Genomic DNA, 24,460 nt, shown 5'->3' with positions numbered 1-24,460 from the left:
AGATGATGACAATTATGATGGTGGTGATGATGAGGAGGAAGAGGGTGGTAATGATGATGGTGGTGATGGTGAGGGGGAGGAGGAGGTGGAGAATGGTGATGATAGTGATGGTGGTGATGATGGTGGTGATGGTGACAAGGAGGAAGAAGAGGATGGTGGTGATGGTGATGTTGGTGGTAGTGATGGAGATGATGATGGAGATGATGATGGTGGTGATGGTAATGATGATGGTGGTGATGATGGTGATGAGGAAGACGATGAGGATAGTGTTGATGGTGATGGAGAGGAAGGTGATGGTGATGGTGGTGATGATGATGGTGATGACGATGTTGATGATGGTGATGACGATGTTGATCATGGTGATGTTGGCAGCCAGGGATAATGTCTGTAGTCGTTTGCCTGGTGTACAGCATTATGAAGGTTTTCTTGGTGATCACCCTTGTAAGCTCTGCTAAGAGCCAACTTCCTCGATGTGAGGGTTCGACAGAGTGGGAAACAATTAAGCCTTTGGAAATCAGAGTTGCTGAGACTAGAAGCGACTCATCTGTTTGCCTTCCCCAGTCTTATCCAGCCCTCCTTTCATCCTAATCATTTTGAAAAGCACTTGAATGGCCTCACAGGAGCATCCAGTAACCGTCTCCGGCTGTTATTTCACTTGGTGTTTAGAGAAACATGAGATGCTCGACATACCCACCTCCGCATGTGCTCCTGTCGCAGCGTTCCTTGCCGGTGTCGGCCTAATCGCTGCCACTTTGTTTTCTGAGACGCCCCCTCCCGCCCCCCGAGATCGTGGGCTCGTTTTGCCCTCCTTCCCCTTCAGTTTTGTGATGGAGGGATTTCTCCTTCCCGCGGCCCGTCTAACACTCATCATTTTTAATCCCACACTGACAAGCTCCCCAGCAGCTGCCCTTCTGTTGGCAGAGGCAATGAATCAGTCACCTCGGCTGGTGACAGCTGGCACTCGGCGGCCGGGAGGCCCCGGAAAACAACTGTTTACCCAGGCCCTGCCCAGCCGAGGGGAAGGCGCGTCAGAGCCCTCCTGCCTGAGGCTGCTTCTCGCACCTGGGGAAGTCCACTTCTCAGCCCCTGATTCGAGGGAGTCTTCCCGTGAGCTCCTGGCGCTCAGGGAGCAACCCCGATGCATCGTCCAGTGAGCTGTGTCGGTAGCGTGTAAGGAACAGTCCCCTTGGTTCCCTTCCCATTGCTCTCAGGGAGGGTGCACTGAGTCCGAGGAGCCCACCCTCTGCAGTCGAGGGACCTTGGCTGTGAACTACCGCCTCCCTGGCAACCATCCCTGAAGCAAAAACCCCAACCTCAACGTCATGAAATGCAGCCTCTCTAGACAGAGCCTTTTCTTTCTTTTTTTAAAGTCAGTCTCTGGGGTGGGCCCTGGCACCTGTATTTTTTTAAAAATATGTTTGTATTAGAGGGAGAGGAAGAGAGAGGGAGAGAAAGATAGAAACATTGGTGACAGAGAAACATCATCGGTTGGCTGCCTCCCGCAGACCCCCTACTGGGGATTGAGCCTGCACCCCAGCCATGTGCTTTGACTGGGAATCGAACCATGACCACCTGGTTCATGGGTGCAGGCTCAACCACTGAGCCACCATCATCATCACCATCCCCCTCCTCTCCCTCCTCCCCATCATCTCCAACATCATCCCCATCATCACTACCACCATCACCAATGGCAGACAGAGCCGTGTCTAGCTAACCCGAGTTATCTTCTCAGAGCCCTTTACAAACCATGGGGAGGTCCAATGGCAGCTGTATCTCTGGAGCCACTGTCAGCTTGGGCCCAGGACCCTGGCTGCCCTCGGCTCTCCTGCTCCTAGAGTCCTCCGTCTTGATGAGCTTGTACTATTCAGTCACAGGAAGAGTGAAGAGCGGGGCTGGCCCTGTCTTGTGGGGCTGGCCCTGTCCGGTGGGTCCTGCCCTGTCCTGTGGGTCCTGCCCTGTCCTGTGGGGCTGGCCCTGTCCTGTGGGTCCTGCCCTGTCTGGTGGGGCTGGCCCTGTCCTGTGGGGCCGGCCCTGTCCCGTGGGTCCTGCCCTGTTCCATGGGGCCGGCCTGGTGGTGGTCCTCAGCCCAGCGCTCTGCCGCCCGCCTTCTGCGGAGCTCGGGTGCTGCTCAGCAGTTTGGAACTTTGGGTTCGCGAAGCTGAGAATTCACCTCCCAGGTTCTCCTCTGTTGTCCCCCTTGGGAGAATGAGAAGCGAAAGCCTTTCAGCCATCCCCCCAAAATGCTAACTCCTGGTTTACCTTCAGTGCATGTGAGCTCAGAAGCCTCTGGTCCTGGGCAGAGCTGGCGCTCAGGGCTGCCCGCGTGCACGCCTGTCTGGCGGCCCCGGCTGAGCGGGATGTGTAACCCAGCCAACCCGACGCAGGTGATGCCCGGGCCGGCCGCCTCCTCCTGGCCCCTCTCCTCCCCTCCTCCCTCATACACGACCTTTTCTCTTACAGCCTTAGGCCGTGAACTAGGAGCTGCTCGTTCCTTAAGCTGGTTTTGTGATGCCTTTTAGACGCGGACGAGATAAAACGTAACGGATGCGCCTGTTGTCTCCCTAGGCCTGTGGGTCACTCTGAAGTTGCTCCCTGGGGACGTCCATCAGATCAGGAAGGAGTTTCCTCACTTAGTGGACAGGACCACGGCCGTGGCTCGGAAGACGGGGTTCCCCGAGATCATCATGCCCGGTAAGAGCCGCCTCCTCCCGCGTTGCTGACCTGGTGTGGAGGTAGCTGGCGTTTGGGGACGTCACAGAGCTGGCCGCTGAGCGCCACGTGGACAGGCGCCCGTGGGAGCTCCGGCAAGCAGGGGGCAGGTGTGTGTGGTAGTGACCCCTGCGTGGTTTTTCGTCATTTCTGCAGGCAGGTGCTGCGGGCCAGGCCGAGGGCGGCGGCTTCCCTTGGTTACAGCGACCTGGGAGGGTGCCGGGAGCGACTGCTCAGGGTGCCGGAACAGGGACTAGAGCAGGGGTGGGCAAACTTTTTGACTCGAGGGCCACAATGGGTTCTTAAACTGGACTGGAGGGCCGGAACAAAAGCATGGATGGAGTGTTTGTGTGAACTAATATAAATTCAAAGTAAACATCATTACATAAAAGGGTACGGTCTTTTTTTTTTTTAGTTTTATTCATTTCAAATGGGCCGCGGGCCGTAGTTTGCCCACGGATGGACTAGAGGGTGAAATAAGCCTCTGCCACCATCCCAGCCCGAGAGCCCGAGCCTTCTGTCAGCAGCTGGGGAGGTGCCACGGCTCTGCGGGCACGGCCTTGGCCGAGCACCTGCCCTTGCTGCCGCGGCCCCGGCGGGACGCTTGTGCGTCAGGTGGGGTCACACGCGGTCACGGGTGCAGGAGGTCAGCGTGGTCTGCGGGGAGCTGTGTGGCAGGCACTGCCAGGCTCGTGGGTTGGTGACGATGCTTGTGACTGTCCCAGGCTCAGTGGGTCCCTCTAGGACTGAGGCGATCCTTTCTGATGGTTTTGTGGGTTCACAGGGTGGCCAGGGCTCCCCTGGTTTCTGATGCTGTAACAGCGCTAAGTCATCCGGATGGTGGGCCGAGTGGAGGGAGCTCAGTGTAGTGAACACTGCCTGTCAGGTTCCGGCTGTGTGACAGCCCCGGGGGAGGTTGTGGTCACTGCCTCCTTGCCAGTGTCCCCAGCGCCCCCAGCGCTGACGGGCAGGACCTGGTCAGGCACCGGCTCCAGTCCCACCCCGCTCCTCCCTGGCGCTGGGCCCCGGGCACGTGCTGACCCCTCTCAGCTGCGGTCTCCTCATCTGAAGAATGAGAATAACAGTCCCCGCCTGTCGGACCGGTTGGCCTCTGAGCTGCCAGGATAAGGAGCAGCAACGCCAAAGCCCGAGGATCCGCAGGGATCAGCTCAGGGCCAGAGGCACCGCAGCCAGCCTCTCTGCAAGGCCCCCAGCCTCCTCCCACGGCCTCCCTCCCTCCGAGGACGCCCTGGAGCCGGAGGCAGGAGCCGCAGCCTCCTGGGCGCGCCCTGCTGTGGGTCTTCCTCTGGGGGCCCCGCAGCGGGCGTCTCCGGGCCAGCGGGAGAGGGGACTTGGCGTTTACCCACCTCCCAGCCGCGGTGGTCCTCTGGCTGGCGGGGCCTCTGTGGGCCGCGGGCCCCCTTCGGGGTTGTTTTGTGCCTCGATAGACCTTTCAGGCGGAGGGACCCCGCAGCCCACCCTGCCTTACGGACGACAGTCAGCAGTGGGGGCTGAGTGGGTGGGAGGCTAGGTGACCGTCCCACGTCACACCGCTCACTGGTGGCAGGTCCTGGGCCCGCAGCCGTGCCTCCATCCCTGCCCTGTGCCCCGTCATTCCCAACGCCGCTCGGGGTCAGGGCCCTGGTGCGCTGCCTCCGTCCCCAGCAGCTGCTGCGGCTGCCCTAGCGACCACTGGGATTCGTATCATAACGACGTCGAAATGAAAGCTTAATTTCCTCCTTGGATCCATGAAATGCAGAATAGAGCAGAAAACAACAACAACACGGAAAACAAGGAGGCTTCTTAAGGGATCCTTGTCCTTGGCCCAGAGCGGGCTGTTGCTACTCCGGACGAAGCTGTTCCCGTGTCCCCCGCGGGACAGGGCGGGGCACCCTGGGTGTGGCCGCCGGACAGCGAGGAGCAGTCCCGGATGCGATGCTTCCCCCACATCACGCTGCTAACGAAGCTTCGCTAAGTTCTCCCGGTCGGGCCCCTATCAGCTTCCTCTGTGCTCAGTGCGAGGGATGCCTTGAGCTCATTAGTTGCTTTTTTTTTTTTTTTTGCACAATTTATGTCCCATCTCACTTTAAAATGCACAGGTCTGTATTGAATGTCAACTGTATTTCAATAAAAATAAAATAAGACATCCCTGGCCTCAGTGGTTGAGCATTGACCTATGAACCAGGAGGTCACGGTTCGATTCCTGGTCAGGGCACAGGCCCGGGTTGCGGGCTCCATCCCCAGTGTGGGGCGTGCAGGAGGCAGCCGATCCGTGATTCTCTCTCATCACTGATGTTTCTGTCCCTCCCTCTCCCTTAAAAAGACCCACTGGTCTGTTCTCCTGCTCCCTGGGGTCCCCGTTCGGGCTCCCGGCAGCTGCCCCCCAGGAGGGAGGGAGAACCAGGCAGAAGGTTTCTCTCCTGACGCATCCCTGGTCCCTGATCCCAGGCCACTCGGGACAGGGCTTGTGGTTTGAATTGTTCGTCAGCTTTGCTCAGCTCCTAGTAAAACGCACAAGAGGCCACCTTGCCAGTTGTCCTTGGTGTCCTGGTTGATGTCAGTGATGTTTCTTGGCACCGAGTCTATGACCACAGCCAGTGGCCTGACGGGTGGCGACAGGGGCCCAGGGCGCCATGGACACAGCGGGGCTGAGCCCTTGCAGACACCCCAGCATTCGGTCTGCTCAGGGCGTGGGCCCCCCAGAGGGGTGGGGCACCTCTGCCTAGGGCAAGACAAGACCCAGCAGATAGTTAGGGGCCTTGGCCTGTTCCCTCTTTCTCGCACTCTCACCACGATGATGAAATTGCCCTTGTCATGCCTCGATGGGCGGAGACTATTTCGTGGGAAGTATTTTGTGATCCCCTAACGCAGTATTCGTAACGCTCAGCTAGGAGAGCTAATGCGTTGGACCCTTTTGCAAAATTCCCGTTTACACAATGGGTGACGGATTGATTGGTTTTCAAGGTGCAATTCCCCTCCCCCTCCAGGTGATGTTCGAAACGACATCTACGTGACATTAGTCCAAGGAGATTTCGATAAAGGAAGCAAAACCACGGCGAAGAACGTGGAGGTTACGGTGTCTGTTTACGATGAAGACGGCAAGCGGCTGGAGGTACTGACTGTTGCGAAGTTAACCCGTAGCGTTTAGTGTTGCTTCCAGGTGTTCACCTCTGACCTCTGCTCTGCACAGACTAGGAAAGACCTGCTCCTGATTTGGGGGTGCCCCGGGCCTGGTCTTCCTTCCCTTCTCCTGCTGCCCTGGACGCGGGTTTCCGCGGGGTCCTGGCAGCGGCCCGGAAGTTCAGATACTGCTGTTAGCTCATTGGAGACATGAGGGAACTTGGTGTCCAGAGAAATCAATTCACTTGTTCAGGTCAGAGCGCAGGCGAGAGGTGGAACTGGGTTTGAACTTGGACGTCTGACCTGTAACAGCATGGAGACATCCAGGTGGTGGTGGGACCAAGGCCCCCTCCTGAGTGGCCACAGCAGCTACGGGACTCGGGGTTCTGGGAAGTGCCCAGAAGCTGAGGCCTCCTTTGTGACCGGAGGCCAAGCCAAGGCAGGTGTCCCAGCCCCTGCCAAGCTGGCTCTGTGGACCGTGGCTGAGGGCCGTGCCCTGTGAGGGCACCTAGGGCCCAGCTCTGCCAGGAGGAGGGGCACCCTTCTCTCCGGGTGGCTCTGTGCCCTGTCCCGGCGGGCAGTGCCGAGTGGTCAGTGTTCAAGCTGGGGATGACCTGCAGGGAGTGTTACCGCCTCCTACATTTTGTCTGGAGCCCTTTATTCGGGGCGCCCTACCGAGGGAATCAGTCAGCTTCCTGCAGTCCTCCTGTGGGCGTCGTTAGGGGTGAGGGTGAGAAGGGTGGGGGACAGCAATCCCAGGTGGCTTGGCCCCTACAGTCTGGGAGTGGGGTTGATGCTGGCCGCGGGCATCGGATGGATGTGCCCGGCATCGCTGGGAGCGTGCCATGGGCAGCGGGTGATTGGCATTCCCGGGCGCTCTCTCCTCCCTCGGGCTTGGCTCACGGGGCGGGAGGTGGGGAGGACGCGGGCCGAGCTCTGAGGCCTGATGGAGGCCTGTGCCCTCTCTCTCAGCACGTCATCTTCCCGGGCGCCGGCGACGGGGCCATTTCCGAGTACAAGTCCGTCATTTACTACCAGGTCAAGCAGCCGCGCTGGTTCGAGACCGTGAAGGTATCGTTGACGTGGCCGTTTCGTCCCGCGGGCGGGGTCCGCGGTGAAACGCTCATTTGAGCTAGGGAAGTCCCCTCCTCCCACCCCAGGGGCCGCCCGAAGGGCACCTGAGCCTCCCGCCAAGTCACTCATGGTCGCTCAGGAGCCACGCGGGCGTTTCTTGGGATACGTTCCCTCTCATTTCCTTTTAACAGAAAAGTAGGACTTTCATGGGGACAAATGAGAGAGTCCCTGAACGACAGCTGTTGTGTTTCTCCTCCCGGGTCTGGATCATGTAGGAAATGCTGCCCTTACAGCAAATGGCGGGGAAGGGCCTTTCACGGGCCCGCGGCAGCTGCGGCTGCAGGTGTGCGATGGGAGGGCGAGGGCAGTCTTGGCCGAGCGGCCGTGCCGTCGGTCTTTTTGCTTCACTGTCAGTCACAACAAGAACGCTTTCACCCTGCCGCCGGGGCAGGCCCTGCAGCCGCCGGGGAAGCCGGACGCCTGGGGTCGGGCTCAGGACAGAAAAGTCGGCTTCCAACCCAGAATCTTAGCAGTAGGGTCAGAGCCTGGAAGAACCTTGAGGGCCCTCACAGAGTCCCGGCCGGGCACCCTTCACAGTGTTACCTCCTGTTCCTGAGGCCGCGGCCTTTGGGACAGCACCCGGGGGTGAGGCACCCCTCCCCCGCGCTCCCGGGGACAGCGCTGCCCCTGCGAGGGGACGGCCCCAGCGGGGCTTACACCTCCCTTTTTCCGCAGGTGGCCATCCCCATCGAGGACGTCAACCGCAGTCACCTCCGCTTCACCTTCCGCCACCGCTCCTCGCAGGACTGTGAGTATCCACTGTGCTATCCCGGGCCGGTCAGCGGAAACTAGGGGGCAGGCTCAGGAGGCTGCCCATGTTCCAGACCCGTGGTCGGCAAACTCATTAGCCAACAGAGCCAGATATCAACAGGACAACGACTGAAATTCCTTTTGAGAGCCCAATTTTTTACACTTAAACTATATAATTAGGTACATTGTTATTAACTTAATTAGGGTAGTCCTAAGGCTTAGGAAGAGCCACACTCAAGGGGCCAAAGAGCCGCATGTGGCTCGCGAGCCGCAGTTTGCCGACCACGGTTCTAGACTGCTCTGGAAAGTTCTGGATAGTTCTGGAACTTGGTTCCCCAAAAACAATGAGGTCTTCAGTCTTCAGCTCATGCCCTGGGGAGTGTTAACGACATTTCCCTGAGCCCATCGTGGGAGATCTTCATTTTCTTCTCCAATATTTCGGAGGAGGTGCTGCTACTTGCTGTGCTTTTGAATCCCTCCCATCCAGTCTGGCTTATAATGCTGGTCCACCCATCAGAAAAGTCACTGAGGCCGGGGGAGATCTCACCACCTGGCTCTTCCTGCTCTGCGTGTGGCCTCGAACCCCTTGAGGCCTGTCGGGACGGCCCCGGTGTTGAAGCAGAGCTGGGGTCCAGCTAAAAGGGTCAGGGTTCAAGTCCAGTGGGAGAAGCAGGGGTGAAGGCTGGCAGCTTGGGCATCCCTGCCCACCATGGCAGCCTGCTGTAGGGCCATGTCCTGGCCCCCGGCAGCCGGCCGGGCTCTGCTAATTGTGTGCGGCCCTCCCGCCGGCCGGCCCTGGGTAAGCACAGCCACGAATGGATGTTCACCAACGTTCGCTGTGCTCGTACTGTGCTGCTGGCACGGAGGTCTCTGTGTCATGTAATTCGTCCTCACAGCAATCCCACATGGTTCCGTGTGATCAAAACTCCACACGATGATGAGGAAACCCAGGCTCAGACCCCTCCACAGGGGCCCAAAGTCACCTCGTTAGTCAGGGAAGGGCTGTGGCTCAGACCGGCCTGTGTGCCTGAGCATCATGCTCCCACGCCTCCGGGAGGAGCCAGGCCACTTTCATCACCTGGTCTTTATTTGGCGCCTGCTGTATACAAAACTCAAGGATCGGGTTCTCCTGCAGAACTGAGGTTTGAGTTAAGGGCCGAGGCCAGCTTGTAAGAGCCAAGTAGAAAAGGGCATCTTGGGGAATCCTGTGAGCAGAGGAGTGGGGTGAGCAGAGGGGGGTACATGCATGGGAGGGGCACTTTGGGGTCAGGTACGTTCTCAGCCAAGGCCGTGGGGGCAGGCTCCCAGGATGCGTGGAATAGCAGGGGCAGGAGTTGGCCTGCGCATGGCCGAGTGGGCTGCGGGGAGCAGGTAGGGAGGGGCGCTGGGGGGCAGGGGCACGGTTCTCGAATCCACTGCGGTCTCGTCTCAAAGTGTGAGCACGCTCCCCCTTACAGCGAGCTCATTCTCTCTAATTAACAAATCACACTAGGGCGGAGGGGTACCTTCCGTAGCATTTTAATTTTCAGAATCCTTGTTTTTCCTGTCAGTTTTAAGCACTCATTATAGACAAGATGCTATCACCCGACATCGTATGACACATTTGTATAATTAATGAAGTCTCCCCGGCCACAGCGTGTGGGGGCGTGGGGACGTGTGGCGCATCCAGAGCGTGCTGCCGATGAAATCCCGAGCTGTCAGCTGCCGCGAGGATGGTGGCCCGGCCTCCCCGGCGGCCCCGTCTGCAGACGCTCGGGGTCGGGAGTGGGAAAACCCGCGGCCACATGGCACCTTCCCTCCCAGCACAGCGCGAGCTGCTCTCCCCCTCAGGGGAGCAGGCGATGGGATATTTCTCAGGCTGGGGTCCGCCCGCCCGCGGGGTTGGAAAGTTTGCTGCTGATGTGACCATCTGACACGCTCCAGCAGCTCGTTAGCAGCTCCAGAGCCAGCAGCTCCCGTGTTGCAGGGGCGCCAGCAGACGTGTGGCTTTGGGGCCCGGCCTGTGAGGAGCTAACGTCCCCTGCTGGTCGGGGGTCTTGCAGGTTGGGGCCGCCGGGCCTGCTTCTGCAGCACATGGCCCTCTGTGGCCCCTGACATTTTGGAACATTTGTATCTGCCCCGTCATCGCTGCTAATGAGCAGGTAACAAGTGCAGCGGTCCCCTCGCTGGGAAGATGGACCATGTTTCTAAAAAAAGTACCCTTTTACTCTGTGCCACTTGACAGGGCGATCAGGGGGAGCCCCCGGCTGATGGGGATGGTCACGTGGTTTCGCCCTTCGCGGCTGCTTTCACAGAGACAGGTTTTATGTTTTTTCACATCAGCTCACACTTTGAAGAATCTGATCTTTTCAGCTGAACGTGAATTAAGATATTTCATGTTTTCTCGTGCCCTTTTACAGAGGGCTTTTTTCGACTCCTAGGGCACATCTCTTTTACTTTTATTCCATTTGGTTAGTCCATCCTTTATTCATTTATCTAATTCGCATTTATTGAGCACCTGCTCTGTGCCAGATACCGAGGGGCAGCAGAATGCCAAGGCTAATGAGACGCGTTATCTCAGCTCCTGACTCAGGCTGGCTGGAGTCTGCTCCTCTCCCCTTTGACCTCTGGCCTTTCCTCTCTAAAAAGAGAGTCTGGGATACGTCCCTTTCAAGATGTTTTCTAGCTCTGAGCCTCCGTGTTTCCATGTGGCGCTCGGTTCGCATCCTGAGGAATCCACGTGAATCCCGTTCTTCGTCCAGATGCCTTATGCGTCCCCAGCTGACCCAGCCCCTGCCTGCCGTGGGGCCTCCCTGTCCACTCCTCACCAGCTACCCTGGCTGTCTGTCCCCTGACCAGCCAGACCCAGTCCCCCTTAAGGACCCTGCACTGGCCATCGCGCTCCCTGCAGGATCCACACCTTGGCCCATTGGCCCTTCGTCCTCCCTGGGAGGCCTTCTCCAGCCGTGCAGGGGTCGCCCGCCCCCACCGCCACCCCTGACAGAGCACCGCGGTTTACTTCCTTTGTATCTGAAAGAACTTGTCTGTCGGCGTCTCCCCGAGTAGAACAGGCCTCTCTTGTGCATGTTATACCCGGCGAGCACCGGCTGCTGTCCTGGGGAAGCGGCAGAGAGAAAACACACACTGTCCCTGCCACTCACGGTCCAGCAGGCAAAACTCACCGTCAGCAACCACAACACACACGTGCACACGCACGCACACGCACACACACACATGTGTGCCTGGTCATGTGGTGACAAGCACTGTTGTTTGACTCAGCTCGGGCAGCCAGAACCAAATGCATGCTCTGGGGCGTAGCGAACCGGTTCTGGAGGCTGGACGTCTGCGACGCGGCTGTCAGCACAGCCTGGCTGGGGGGAGGCCCCTCCGGGTGGCAGAAGGCAGCTTCTGGCGGTGAACGCACGTGGAGGGGGGAACCCTGTTGTCCCTGCGGCCCCCAGGGCCGGCTCGAGGGGGTCACAGCTACAGCCTTAGGGCCTCATTGAACCTTCACACCTTCTCACTGGCTTGTCCCCTACAGTCACCTCTGGGTTAGGCACCAACTTACTAACTTGGGGGACGCCATTCAGTCCATAAACTGTGAAGAACAACAAAGCCGGCGAGGGGAGCGTGTGACCAGGCTACTCGCTCGCTGTTTCAGCGGCTGGTCCCTGCCTCGCACGCGGGACCAGCAGACACTCGCTGGCGGGGAGGGACACGTCTCGCGTGCGGTGCCTGGCGGAAGCACGTCCCTGCCCAGGAGAAGAGCTCCCCCTCAGTCTGCCTGCGGTTAATGTCAGTGCGCGGGCCCGGTAGGAATCGACCAATCTTGTCTTTCTCATTAAGAGCCAGTGTTCAATGGGCTGCCCTCCGGCTGCCGTTGACAATGGCCTTGTGTCTGCAGACCCTGCCCGTTCCCACCGTGTGTGTCCGTGCGTTACGGGCACGCGGTCTCCTTAGTATCACTTTCCCAGCATCACTCCTGGTTTCCGGTCTTGCAGGCTCTTCTTCCACATCCTCCTGGTGGCCTGGGCCCTTCCCTCTCGAGTCAGCTCCTCGTTCCCCCAGCTGGCGCCTCCCTGAGATTCTGACGGGGATCGCTCGCTCGGAACTCAGGTTGACTCGGGCACCGCCCATCCCTGCAGGAGAAGCGTCTCCTACTGGTGACCTGGTCTCTCTCCACTTACGCTTCCTTTCAGGGCAGTTCTGTCAGTTTGTCCATGGAGGTAGCCCTGGTGGCATCTGACGTTTCTGTCTTCACGTGGCCACGGCAGCCGTGGGAGATGGTTATCGATTTCTTTGCAGCCAAGGATAAATCCGAGAAAATATTTGCACTGGCGTTTGTGAAGCTGATGAGATACGACGGGACGACGCTGAGGGATGGCGAGCACGACCTCATCGTCTACAAGGTAGGCTGGGGGTTGGGATAAGGTAGGCAGGGGACAGGATAAGGTAGGCTGGGGGTCGGGATAAGGTAGGTCGGGGGTCAGGATAGTAGGCTGGGGGTCAGGATAAGTTAGGCGGAGGACAGGAGAAGGGAGGTAGGGGACAGGATAAGGTAGGTAGGGGACAGGTAAGGTAGGTAGGGGACAGGTAAGGTAGGTAGGGGACAGGATAAGGTAGGTAGGGGACAGGATAAGGTAGGCAGGGGACAGGTAAGGTAGGTAGGGGACAGGATAAGGTAGGCAGGGGACAGGTAAGGTAGGCAGGGGACAGGTAAGGTAGGTAGGGGACAGGATAAGGTAGGTAGGGGACAGGATAAGGTAGGCAGGGGACAGGATAAGGTAGGCAGGGGACAGGATAAGGTAGGCAGGGGACAGGATAAGGTAGGTAGGGGACAGGATAAGGTAGGCAGGGGACAGGATAAGGTAGGCAGGGGACAGGATAAGGTAGGCAGGGGACAGGATAAGGTAGGCAGGGGACAGGATAAGGTAGGTAGGGGACAGGATAAGGTAGGCGGGGGGTCAGGATAAGGCAGACAGGAGGACAGGATAAGGCAGGCCAGGGGATGGGATAAGGGAGGCGGGGGGATGGGTGGGGCCGCCTGGCCTGAGTGACATCTCCTTCGGGGGAAGCTGCTGTCCAGGGACATGGAATTATGCAAACGCACACATCCCATGACCGTCCTGTGGCTGCTCCTCCTGATATTAGAGGAGGTACAGGTGCTGTGTAAAGAAACGCTCTTGTTAACGTGACTTAATCTCCAGGAATTAGAGGAATCATTAGGATAAACAGTTTAGCAGATGATAAAGAGCAAACTCCACGATGGTGAGAAAGATTATGGCTGAGGAGGGATAGAGAGAAAAGCCGTGGGCGGCTGACGGTGGCACCCATCCCCCGACCCGCAGGCCGAAGCGAAGAAGCTGGAAGACGTGGCCACGTACCTGAGCCTGCCGTCCACGAAGGCGGAGCTGGAGGAGAAGGGCCACTCGGCCACGGGCAAGGGCATGCAGAGCCTGGGCAGCTGCACCATCAGCAAAGACTCCTTCCAGATCAGCACCCTCGTCTGCTCCACGAAGCTCACCCAGAACGGTGAGTGTGGGCAGCGCCTCGCCCGACACCGTCTCCCCCACCTACCCTGGCCCTGCTTCAGGCCGGCCCGTCATTCCCGCTCTCCTCAGTAGTGGTCCCTGCGGTCGTCGAGGGACGAGGAGAGGGGGTGACATCCCTCGGATTTAAAATCCACGCTCTGAATCTGATCTGAGATTAACCTTAAAGAGAGATCAAGCCATGGATTTACATTCAGAAAAGCTCTTCTCGGCCAAAGGGAGAAAAATGGCCTAAGGTGAAATCCACAGGACTGGGAGTCAGACCGACAACCCGGGTTGACCCCTAGCCCTGCGCTAACCCTAGAATGACCTTGAACTTGGTGCTGCAAACCTTGTTTTCTGCGTTGCGATGTTCCTTTGTTACAGTGTCTGCCTCAAAGGGCTGTGTGAGGCCTCTGTAGGGTGCCAGGCGCCCACCCTCTGTGGCTCCCCCTCCCCCAGCTGGCCTTCGGGAAAATGACCATTTCCCTTTATTTTTAAAAGCTGGTTTGATGCCATTTCTAGTCCCCCCAACAGGGAGGTAAGGCGCCCCCTGCTGGTGGACACACATCAAAGCGTGGCTGTGACCCAGCCTCAGATGGTGTCCCGTGACCCCATGCTGGGCGGGCCGGGCTGCTCCGCCTGCGGGTACCAGGTTACCAGACGCACAGGGGCGGTGCAAGGATGAAGCGGCAGGGCCAGGAGGAAACAGCACGGCACCCAGAATGAGGACCAAAGAGACGATCAGGAATTGAAGATGTGGGCGCTCATGGGGACAGCTAACATGTTTTCACTTGTGATCCAAAGTGAAGTCACAGGAAAGGCTACTCCTGCCGGACGTGCTCTGGGTCCCAGGGCCTAGGGAGGTTTCCATCCCCCAGGAGTCGCCGGCGGTGTTTTAATGGACAGTTTCCGATGCGGAGCCCATCGCTGCGGAGGGAGCGGGACTGAGGCTGTGACGGAGGCTGAGGGTCCCTCTGCCCTGGGCATCTGGAAGAAGGTCCAGCCAGGCAGATGACAGTGGGAGAACGGCTCTGAGCAGGGGGGAGCCTGTTTTCAGAAACGAGAGCTGGCCTGCCCTCCCTGCCCCGGCCACCGCGGCCACTCCTTGGGAGCCCGCAGCCAGGCCCTGAGTCGTTCTTTGTTCCCACAGCACCCAGCGTGGTGCTGAGAGCGGGGATGTGTACCACAAACCCCGATGAATAACTCAGCCACGGCTTCTCCTTCAGGGATGGAACTTCCCAGGAACAAATCACCCTTTCAGAGAAATGGCTCTCAAAGGAGAACTGGGGCTTCTGTGGGCAATGCTGGGGTGGCCCGTGTGGACACGCCTGACGTGCCACCATCCCCAAAGGAGGAGCCGTTCACTGGGGGACATGAAAGCCAAAAGGAGCCCCCCTTCCCCGTAGTGAGCAGCATATGTGGGAATCTCCATGTTGCCCAGCAACAGTTGTGGGGGGTCCAGGGTGCCTCTTTCCCTCGGTTCCAGGGAGGGAAGGACCCTGGGGCTGGAGGGGTCCCCGGAGCTCCGCGGGAAGGAAATGTCCCCGGGGCGGCGTGTTGGAGGCTGTGCTTGGCATGTCCACCACTATTTGGGGTGCTGTGCCCTTTTCATGTCGCCGTTTTAACTGTCAGCTATACATGGGGTAAGGTCACGCGAATGAGGATGTATGTTTTTGTTTTTTTAAAAAATATTTTTATTGATTTTTTACAGAGAGGGAGGGAGAGGGATAGAGAGTTAGAAACATCGATCAGCTGCCTCCTGCACACCCCCCACTGGGGATGCGCCCGCAACCAAGGTACATGCCCCCGACCAGAATCGAACCTGGGACCCTTCAGTCCGCAGGCCGGTGCTCTATCCACTGAGCCAAACCGGTCAGGGCGAAGATGTATGTTTTGGGGCTCATCACATGTATGCCTGTTGCGTGGTTTTATTCTTCAATTCCATTGGTGTCTTGTGTTCCCGGACATTCCACCTATTGCCCAAATGATATCGGTGTTTTCGGTGTTTCCTGGGTTTTTCTCTCAGAGACAGTTCTTTAGCTGAAACTCATTGCCTGTGAGCATCGCTAGTCAGGTACACTGTGCCCGTTGTGTGTTGTCACGTGACGGGCAGTGAAATAACTTCACGCAAAACTGCGTAGACCCCTCACCTTCCCCAGAGGGGCCCTGGACTCTGCCTGCCTGCCGGGGCCGCGGGCTGCCCGGACATCCTTTCTGGACTCCTGTGTCCTCCACCTTCAGTCTATAAGGCCCACACACATTCAGTTTGCGATTTGGCAGCTAGAAAACAGAAACAGCCGTGAGGCCCAGCCATGGCCGGCCAGGCCCGCGTGAGGGCAGGAGCTCAGGGCAGCAGGGTCTCCGTGGGCCAGGGCCCCCCTCACCTCTCAGTCCAGTCAGCTCGCAGCCCCAGGCCCTGAATTGATGGAGCTCTCTTGCATTATTTTATGAAAAAGTAGTCTCCTTCGGAGACGTGGGAGAGGAGGCCGGGAGGCACAGGGGGCGGGCCCCTCCAGGGCTGCCTGTGGGTGACAGCCCAGGGTGGCCCGCCGGCCCCCAGTGGCTTTTCGGAGCTGTTCCGTGGAGCTCACTTCTCGGCGAATGAGCTGGGAATCCCGAATCCAGCTGCCCGGGGCAGAGGGCGCGGCGGCACATTCAGCTGGGAGGTTTCCGAGGGGGTTGAGTTCGCTGTTTGAGACGCGTGCGGAGGACCTGGCAGAGGGCCTCGGGGGCGAGGGGCGGGGGCCCGGCCCTGGGCTGACCTGGCTTCTGTTCCAGTGGACCTGCTGGGCCTCCTCAAGTGGCGCTCCAACACCAACCTGCTGCAGCAGAACCTGCGCCAGCTCATGAAGGTGGATGGCGGGGAGGTGGTCAAGGTGAGTGGGGTGGGGCCGGGCTGGGGCGGGGCCGGGGCGACTACCCCCCTCCCCCGCCCACACACACAGCCCTCCGCTTTCAGAGGGACGACTGTCTTATCTCTGTGAAAATTAATCACGTGAAATGGCCTTAAATAAACGGCGAGATGGTCAACGTTGGTACAAATTAATATCGTCGTCCACTTTCCGACCTTCGCAGGCGTTGAAACATCCCCACGCGTCCCCGGCTTGGGCCATCGTTCCAGGTCCTCGCCGGCTCCGGCGCTGACCCTGTTAAAGGCACCCTAACCCGTTTCCCTGGTTCTGTAAGCGCCCCAGCTCCCAGGGAGCCGGGGGAGTACGTTAACGTAACTCCAGGAGTCGCACAGTTAATGAAACTTTGTCCCCCGTCATGTTTAAGTCCCTCGTCACCTCAGGAATCAGTGTGTTTCTGCTGGTCTGGTCACACTCACCAGGGGAAATCAGGAGCCGTCTCGCCTTCTTCTCCCGTCCCTGATCTAATCTGTTTTCAAATCCGATTGCTCATCCCTGGGAACGTTCGCCTCTCTCCCTCTGCTCCCTGTGCACTGGGGACCCCTCAGGCTGGGGGACCCTTCAGGCTAGGCCACCCGTCCACCCCTCCCCTCACCAGCGTGTCCTATACGCCCTGTAGGCCTGGAACCGACTTGTCTCAGGCACATGGCGTTACTGGGAGCCAGGGCCCGGGGTGGGGGGGTCCCCGATTTACTTAGCGGGGCTCCTTTTCCTCTGTTTAAGGACACCAATAGACTGTGGGTTATTCCCACTTATTCAAGGCCTTCCTCCTGTCTACCTAAAGGAGTAGTAGAGTGATGACACTGTGATAGACTGAGGAAGGTCCTTGCTCAGTTAGCAAAAGATACTGTCTCCCATTCTGGTGTAACAGGAAAATGGTGATTTTGGTTCTCCAGTGGGTAGTCTTAGAGAGAGGATGGCTGTCCACGGAGGGTGGCTGTCCAGAGAACCCCTCTCGCAGCCCGTGTACGGGGACGCCCTTCGCGGTGCTCGTATCCCGCAGCCCTGCGCTGCATGCGGACGAACCAGGCGGCCACGGCTCCCGGCTGTCACGCTCTGTGCTGTGATGGTGTCCCTTTTCTGGCGGACCTGCTGCAGGGACGCTGGGTGAACCGTGACGAGCCGGGCTTGGCAGCTGGAGAGGCTGTTGGCAGTCACATCGGGCTGTTCACAGATGGCAGAGTTTTGACCTTTGCAAGGATCTTACAATCTGAACATGGGGACAAAGGATACAAAAGCAAGTGCTGTTGAGCCCTTGGTCACCAGATGGTGAAAAGCAGGAGAGGGTTGGGAAGTCCCGCGGGCGGGGCCCTGGGGCCTCCCCCTGCGGCCGGTCCCATCGCTGGACTCGGCTCACCCGCATCTTTGTTCTGAGGCCACTCATCTCCGGTGTTGGTCTCGGCCTCTACTGGCTGGAAATATCCCTGAAGTGAGCAGCGTCGTAGGTGGCGCCCGGCCCAGGTGGGCATGAGAGCAGAGCCCGGGCTCAGAGCCCGGCTGGCGAGGCGCTGAGCCCACCCCACGCCGTGTCTCCGCAGTTCCTCCAGGACACCCTGGACGCGCTGTTCAACATCATGATGGAGAACTCGGAGAGCGAGACCTTCGACACGCTCGTGTTCGATGCTCTGGTAAGAGGCCCTCCTGTCCTCCACTCAGACGTTAGAGGCACGTCCGTAGGGGATCCATCGCGGTGACCTCGAAAGCATTGCTCTGTGCATCCAATCCAAGCAATCAGGGAGAGCTAGGAGGTCTCCTTCAGTAGCTCCGGTTGGGCAGATGCCGTTCCTAGGGCAGGAGGAGGGCAGCTGGCTGACCAACTTCTGTCCGAACGCCTTGGAGTTCACTGGGTCCCAGGGCGGAAGGATCAGGTGAAGATGCCCGCGGGTTGGCCTCATCTTACTAACAACACGGCCGATTCACTCCCAGGTGTTCATCATCGGACTCATTGCCGACAGGAAGTTCCAGCACTTCAACCCCGTGCTGGAAACCTACATTAAGAAGCACTTCAGTGCGACGCTAGCCTACACGTAAGTTCTCTGGGTTGTTTTAAAACCAGAACGCTTTTTGCATGTGCTTCTTGTTAAGGGTCACCTTCATGTCCTTTTTATCTACGACTGTACGGTCCCCTCCTCACAGCTCTGAATTTGCTGGGGGAATTTTTATTAGTATTTCCCTCTTCAGAGAGCTAAAAGTCTTACCAGCGGAGTTATGTAGTACATTCTGGTCATTCTGGAATACATTCTTTCTCTTCTCCCCCATCTTCTACTTACCTGACGTTTTCAATTCATGTTCGATGACCCTGAGAGATGGGGGCATGCGGCTTCCCCACCAGCTTGGATGAATGAATAAATGCATGTGTTCTTGTTGGACATCATTGCTTGCTTCGTGGGAATAAAAGTCAGTGTGCTGCTTTTCAGTATAGCTTTTTGCTCTTTAAAGAATGCGTTCCCTTTTGTTGCGAAGCTTCAGCTGTGACTCACTTGGATTCTTCGTGCCCACTCAACTGCTCTTCACCGACCCCTGCACCCCCATAGGTGCCCCTGTGGGTCTCACACACACTGGAGGGCGGGGGGAGGCCAGGCCCCAGACGCTGCTCACCTGGTGTCGAGTGGCGCAGTCCTGGAGCCCAGCCACCAGGGCTTCCTGGAAGCTCTCAGGTGCTTCACCCCTCTGGGTTTCAGTCTTCTCATCTGTAAAATGGCCAGGATCGTAGGTGTGTGAGGTTTCAGTATTATTAGCATTCTATGACGAGTTAGTTACCATCTATCTCTCACAGTGGGGGTCACGGACATTCAAAATTTTAATTGTGTGAGTTGCAGTGAGAAAAGAGATTTAAATAATGTCTTTTTAAAATTCATTTAAAACATTATAGTTTGACAAACAAGGTTATATTAGTTTCAGGTGTACAGCATAGCGGTTTGACCTCCTTTTGTTCACAACATCCCCTGGAGGGGGATTGTCTTTGGTGCCATTAAGTTGGTCAAAGCTCCCATCTGTGCCTGGGTACAGCCCTGCACTCAAGGTCAGAGGTCTGACGCCGCAGTCCTGGCCCTGGATTCTTTTGTGTAGGCCTTGATGCCTGTGGCGTGGATGGTGCCTCGAGTGGGCAGTGCTGCCCGGCCAAGCACCCGAGCCAGCTTGGATGAGCCCTGTGCTCACTTGCTAACACACGTGTGCTCACAACACGTGGTCTGTCGGTGGCGAGGCCCTTTGCCTGCACTTTGGACAGTTCCTTACCGCCCCTCCCCCTCGCTGTGGCAATGCAAACACAACCTCAAACAAGCGGGCGGGAGTCGGGCAGGTGTAGGGAAGTGGCCTGAATGTGACGTGACCTTCTCGTGCGTCACTTTGGCAGTTCTGCTTTTTTATTGAAATGTGGCCACGCAGCTCTTCTCAGATTAGATTGGGAACTTCATTTCTGGATTTTGAACCACGTGCCCCGCTGCACTGGGATCCGTGTGTTGTCTCGGCCCGTCGTTGGGGGAAGGAGGGGCCTTGAGAAAGTGGGTCTGGTGGCCAGTGAGTCAGTGGGAGGAGCAGAAAGTACTGTTTTATCTTCCAGCGATGATGCACTCCCTGCGAATCAGCGTGCTCTAGTTCAGTGGTCGCCAGCCTTTCGGACCTCACGGACCACCAGTTGGCGACCGCTGCCCTAGTTCAGTCTCTGTAATCGGCCGAAAAGGAAATCTTCACCTTGTGGAAAAGGAATATTCGTCTCATGTTTTGAGAACCTACACCACCAGAGTTTGTTAGGTTTCTAATTAACTTTCTCTTATACTCTTTTACTTGGAGCAAATTTACTACCATTTGAACTTTCTGGTTTCTGAATTCCAGAAAAATAGAAAAGTTTTGATGCTCTTTGTTTTACTTGTAACAGGGATTGTTTTAAAAAACGACCTTTGGCTTAAGCACTTCATCTAACGTATGAAGCTGTGAATTAAAATCAGACTTTCCATATGGACTTTATTTGTACCAACTGTCTATGATTACTTATGTCATGGTATGGAAAAATTTAAGAATAATTCTGACCAATTTTGGTATATTATAAACTTTGTAAACTTCTGTTATCATGACAAAAGGTTTGAAATGTTTTCATGTTAGGGAGTCACTTGTTTTTGGATGACAATTTAAAAGATATGGACTCTCTAAGAGAAGTAGAGTCCTTATACTTTTAAAACTAAATGTGTGCAATTCTATTAGAAAATGTAAAATAAAATTCACAAAACTTTTCATGTAATACCCATGTTCTCATAAAATGTTTATGGTCTTTTATATGAAGCCTCTTAGAAAACTCATCAAAAATTAAGAATATTTGCTATTTGAAAAATGGGTTGTAAAATTTCCATTTTGAGTGTAAATAGCCTATTTTTAGAAAACGAACTAGAGGTTGCTGAAATGGTCCCCAATAACAAATACTATTTCGTGCAATGCCTTCTTAAAATTTCGGTAAAACCCACATAACACAGAAGGTACCATTTTAAACCGTTCTCAAGTGTTCAGGTCCATATACACTTTTAGCACTTAGTGAATCCAATGTTGTGCGAGCATTATCTCGTTCCAGTCCATTTTCAGTTTAATGTCCTTTTGCAGAGATTTTCTTTGGTGCCTCACTTGGGCTAGAAAGAAAATCCTTTGATGTTTTTATTTCACGTCGGGGAAGCTAGTTTGCACATCTGCACCTGGGCGTCTTCCCTTGCCGATCAGCGGTAATACCCACTACTTGCCTTATAGAGCTGTTGTGAGGATTAAATCACATAATACATTCCGGTGCTCAGGGCAACATCTCAAACGTAGGAAGCGCTCCGATCGCACTCTTCTGAGCGCTGCTCTCGGGGTCCCTTTCCATCCGTTTAGAACGCATTTTACAAATGTGCATACGCCGGGAGGTGTGAACCCAAATCAAATTCACCCCCCGGGGGATCTCTCTGGGCCAGGGCCACGCCGCGGGCTGTGATTTGGGGAACTTATTAATTTGTGTTTCCACCGTGAACAGGAAGCTGACGAAAGTGTTGCGGAACTACGTGGACAACGCCGAGAAGCCGGGAGTCAGTGAGCAGCTGTACAAAGCGATGAAGGCCCTGGAGTACATCTTCAAGTTCATCGTGCGCTCCCGCGTGCTCTTCAACCAGTAGGTGTCGCGGGGCGGATGGGCGGGCTCCGCTGGGGGCTCCTGGGTTTCCCGCTCTTGTCCCCCCTCTTTCCCTTCCCCTCCCTCTTCCTCTCCCCTTTCCTCCCTGCCTTGGGGCTAGGATGGCAGAGCAGTGACAGGGCCCGCCATCGCTTGGCTGCAGCGCGGGGATTACCTGGGGAGAAAAGCAGCGGCGCTCACGGCAGGAACGCGGAGGTCTTCTTTGCCTTCTTTCGTGAAGGGCCTGCTGTATTTTCATGGAACGCAGCAGCTTCGCAAAATTCCCGGGCACTTGGCAGTAACTATTCTGCTAGAGAACAGGAGGGAGCACCCTGGCGATGAAGATACTGAACTTACCGTGGTCACGCCGCTCTCTCCCTCCCTCGCGATGCGCGTCCTTCCCGGCTGTTGTTTTCAGAAAGCTCGTTTTGTGTAGAAATGAGGACAGCGGCTTTAAATCTCTGGCCAGGAGACGCTTGGTTCCCCGGGGAACCCACAGAAAGATTGCTGACAGCAGGGGCACTTGTGGGGTTTCTGTTTGTCTGTGTTGTCTGCATGGGCGGGCGCATCCCATGAACCGGAAAGCCGCAGACAGCCGCCTCCTGGTCAGGCCCCGGGTCACGCTCCTGAAGGGGTCCTGGCGGGCTCCCCGCCGGCGCTCCCGCACTGTGGGGTTTCCACCTGTCCCCTGGTGTTAGCTCTGTGCGTAGTTACTGGTCAGGGATAAGTTGCCCCAGATTTGTCATGTTGTGTCATCTCCTGGGCAACGAAAGTAAGATGCGGGTTGTAGACAAAGATCTCGTCATTCCTTGTGAATGAATCCTTACGACATTCCGTGGAGCGAGGAATGAGGATGGGTTTTATTCATCAACTTAGGCCCCGACCGCCTCTGGCTCCCCCTCCCTCCTTCCACCTCCAGGCGGGTCAACAGGGGACCTTTGGCTTTGTCCGGTGAGACCTAGAGGGGAGAGCGGAGACCCCCCTCTCATCCCAGGTCCTGTACTTTGTCCTTGTGTGTGGAGGACATTTCCATTCCTGTGAGGTCTCGGCGGGCAGCTGCCTTCTTCCCCCGGATGTTCTTCTGCCCTCTCTCGGTTTCCATCATTTTAGATATTACATTTCTTAGGTTTACAAGTTTGATTTTTTTTTCTCTCCTAAAGTTTTCCACCTAAGCTTCTCTTCTCTCCCTCTCTCTATTTTCCATGTTTCCATCTTCCTATGTGTTTACCCTTTGCTCTTATTTTAAAGTACACTCATTATATTTACTTGACTTTCTGGTTGCCTGACTACAGTATCTTGATCACTGGATGTGGCCGCTGGCTTTCTTCCCTCCTCGAGTGGCCGTGGGTCTGTGCGTAGTCATTTCTGTTTGAACGCAGGACAGTGTATGTCCGCGTGTAAAAGCGCCAGGTGACGCCACCTTTCAGAGCGGCCCCTCCTTCCCCTCCAGGCAGAGCAGCGGCCGAGCCCTTGCTGGACAGGCTGTGCGGAGTCTCGCCTGCGGGTGGCCTTGCTGAGCCTCGGCCTACAGTAGTGGCCCCTCATCCTCCCGGGTTTTCAGCATAGAGCCAGCTGTGCCCTCTGGGGCCATCTCCCCGGCGTTTCCAGCACTCTATTCCTTATCTCTGGAGACTGACAAAAACTCCACTCCCATGTACAGACGTTTGCACTTTTGCTTTTAGTCTCCTGACCCATAACGTTGCAGGAACTGGCAGGTAACCTGAAGGGTGCAGACCAACTCACCAGCGTTTCTGTCAGCCCCCAAGCACCTATCCCTGTCACCTGCAAGCAGACGCGCATGACTCCGTGATTTTTTAAAAAAAATTTTTATATATTTTTATTGATTTCAGAGAGGAAGGAAGAGGGAGAGAGAGATAGAAACATCAGTGATGAGAGAGGATCATTGATCGGCTGCCTCCTGCACACCCCCCACTGGGGATCGAGCCTGCAACCCTGGCCTGTGCCCTGACCTGGAATCGAACCATGACCTCCTGGTTCATAGGTCGATGCTCAACCGCTGAGCGCACCGGCCTGGCCTGGCTCCGTGATTTTAATTGCTCGGTGCGCCATTGAAACCAACGCCAGACAGACGAGGCCACAGTTCCCCATTTAAGACAGTTGCTTCCTTTGCAGAGGGACTCATTTGAATATAAGATAAATGCCTCCAGGGTAATTAATTATCAGTTTACAAAGTTTTGCCTTGTACACGAGTCTTCAGGTAAGAGGTGCTTTTAATTAGGCAGGAGGCTCATCTCTGTTAATAAAGCATCTGAGTTGCAATACTTTAAAATGCAAATGCATTGCTTCTTCAGGACACAGCAACTTGAAGTAACGGCTAATAAGTAATTGATAGATGAAACTCACAGTTAGCGCCCTTTATTTGCATACATGAAACCCATGCGATACTTACTCGTTATCTATCCATTTCCTGACTATGCGCCACCACTTGCAAGGTTTCCCATCAGCACCAGTTCTGTGATGAATGAATTTGTCTGGTATCATTTCTTTAAAATAAAGTGATTTCAAGCTTACTGTTATGGTATCATTTTCAAGTGGTTATAAGGTTATGTTAAATTTAGGCAATTAAGTGTCTCTGTGGCTCAATTATGTAATATTAAAAGTTTAAAACCACTGGCAGGCCCTAGCTGGTGTGGTTCAATGGATAGAGCATCGGCCTGAGGCCTGAAGGTTACCGGGTTCAATTCTAGTCAAGGGCACGTGCTGGGGTTGCGGACTTGATCCCCAGTAGGGGGCGTGCAGGAGGCGGCTGATCAATGATTCTCTCTCATCACTGATGTTTCTATGCCTCCCTTTCTTTTCCTAAAATCAATAAAAATATTTAAAAATAAAATAAAACCACTGGCAGGAAATACACCCGAATATTTTTTTAAAAATATATTTTATTGATTTTTTACAGAGAGGAAGGGAGAGAGATAGAGAGTTAGAAACATTGATGAGAGAGAAACATCGATCAGCTGCCTCCTGCACATCTCCTACTGGGGATGTGCCCGCAACCCAGGTACATGCCCTTGACCGGAATCGAACCTGGGACCTTTCAGTCCGCAGGCCGACGCTCTATCCACTGAGCCAAACCGGTTTCGGCGACACCTGAATATTAATGCTGTCACTTCTGTGGGATAGAATTAAAGCTGAAGTTCCCCATCCTTCCTTCCTCTCACCCTTTCTCTCTATTTACCTCC

The 24,460-nt window shown here is 56.0% G+C and overlaps 1 protein-coding gene across 2 annotated transcripts in view; it reads left to right on the top strand.

Moving 5' to 3' along the window:
* DOCK1 (dedicator of cytokinesis 1) overlaps positions 1-24,460 on the top strand; it is a 290,957-nt gene that overhangs the window by 60,979 nt on the left and 205,518 nt on the right. For both annotated transcript variants that reach the window (XM_081104750.1, XM_081104749.1), the window contains exons 13-22: positions 2,566-2,691; positions 5,697-5,821; positions 6,802-6,900; positions 7,639-7,711; positions 11,998-12,101; positions 13,041-13,224; positions 16,002-16,099; positions 17,671-17,760; positions 18,059-18,159; positions 21,126-21,260. In XM_081104750.1, coding sequence (XP_080960876.1) covers positions 2,566-2,691; positions 5,697-5,821; positions 6,802-6,900; positions 7,639-7,711; positions 11,998-12,101; positions 13,041-13,224; positions 16,002-16,099; positions 17,671-17,760; positions 18,059-18,159; positions 21,126-21,260 — 1,135 coding nt within the window. The remainder of the gene's footprint in view (positions 1-2,565; positions 2,692-5,696; positions 5,822-6,801; positions 6,901-7,638; positions 7,712-11,997; positions 12,102-13,040; positions 13,225-16,001; positions 16,100-17,670; positions 17,761-18,058; positions 18,160-21,125; positions 21,261-24,460) is intronic.

The sequence above is a fragment of the Myotis nattereri genome (assembly GCF_964212035.1).
Source record: "Myotis nattereri genome assembly, chromosome: 13".
Lineage (NCBI taxonomy): Eukaryota > Metazoa > Chordata > Mammalia > Chiroptera > Vespertilionidae > Myotis > Myotis nattereri.
This window is presented reverse-complemented; position numbering and strand designations above follow the sequence as displayed.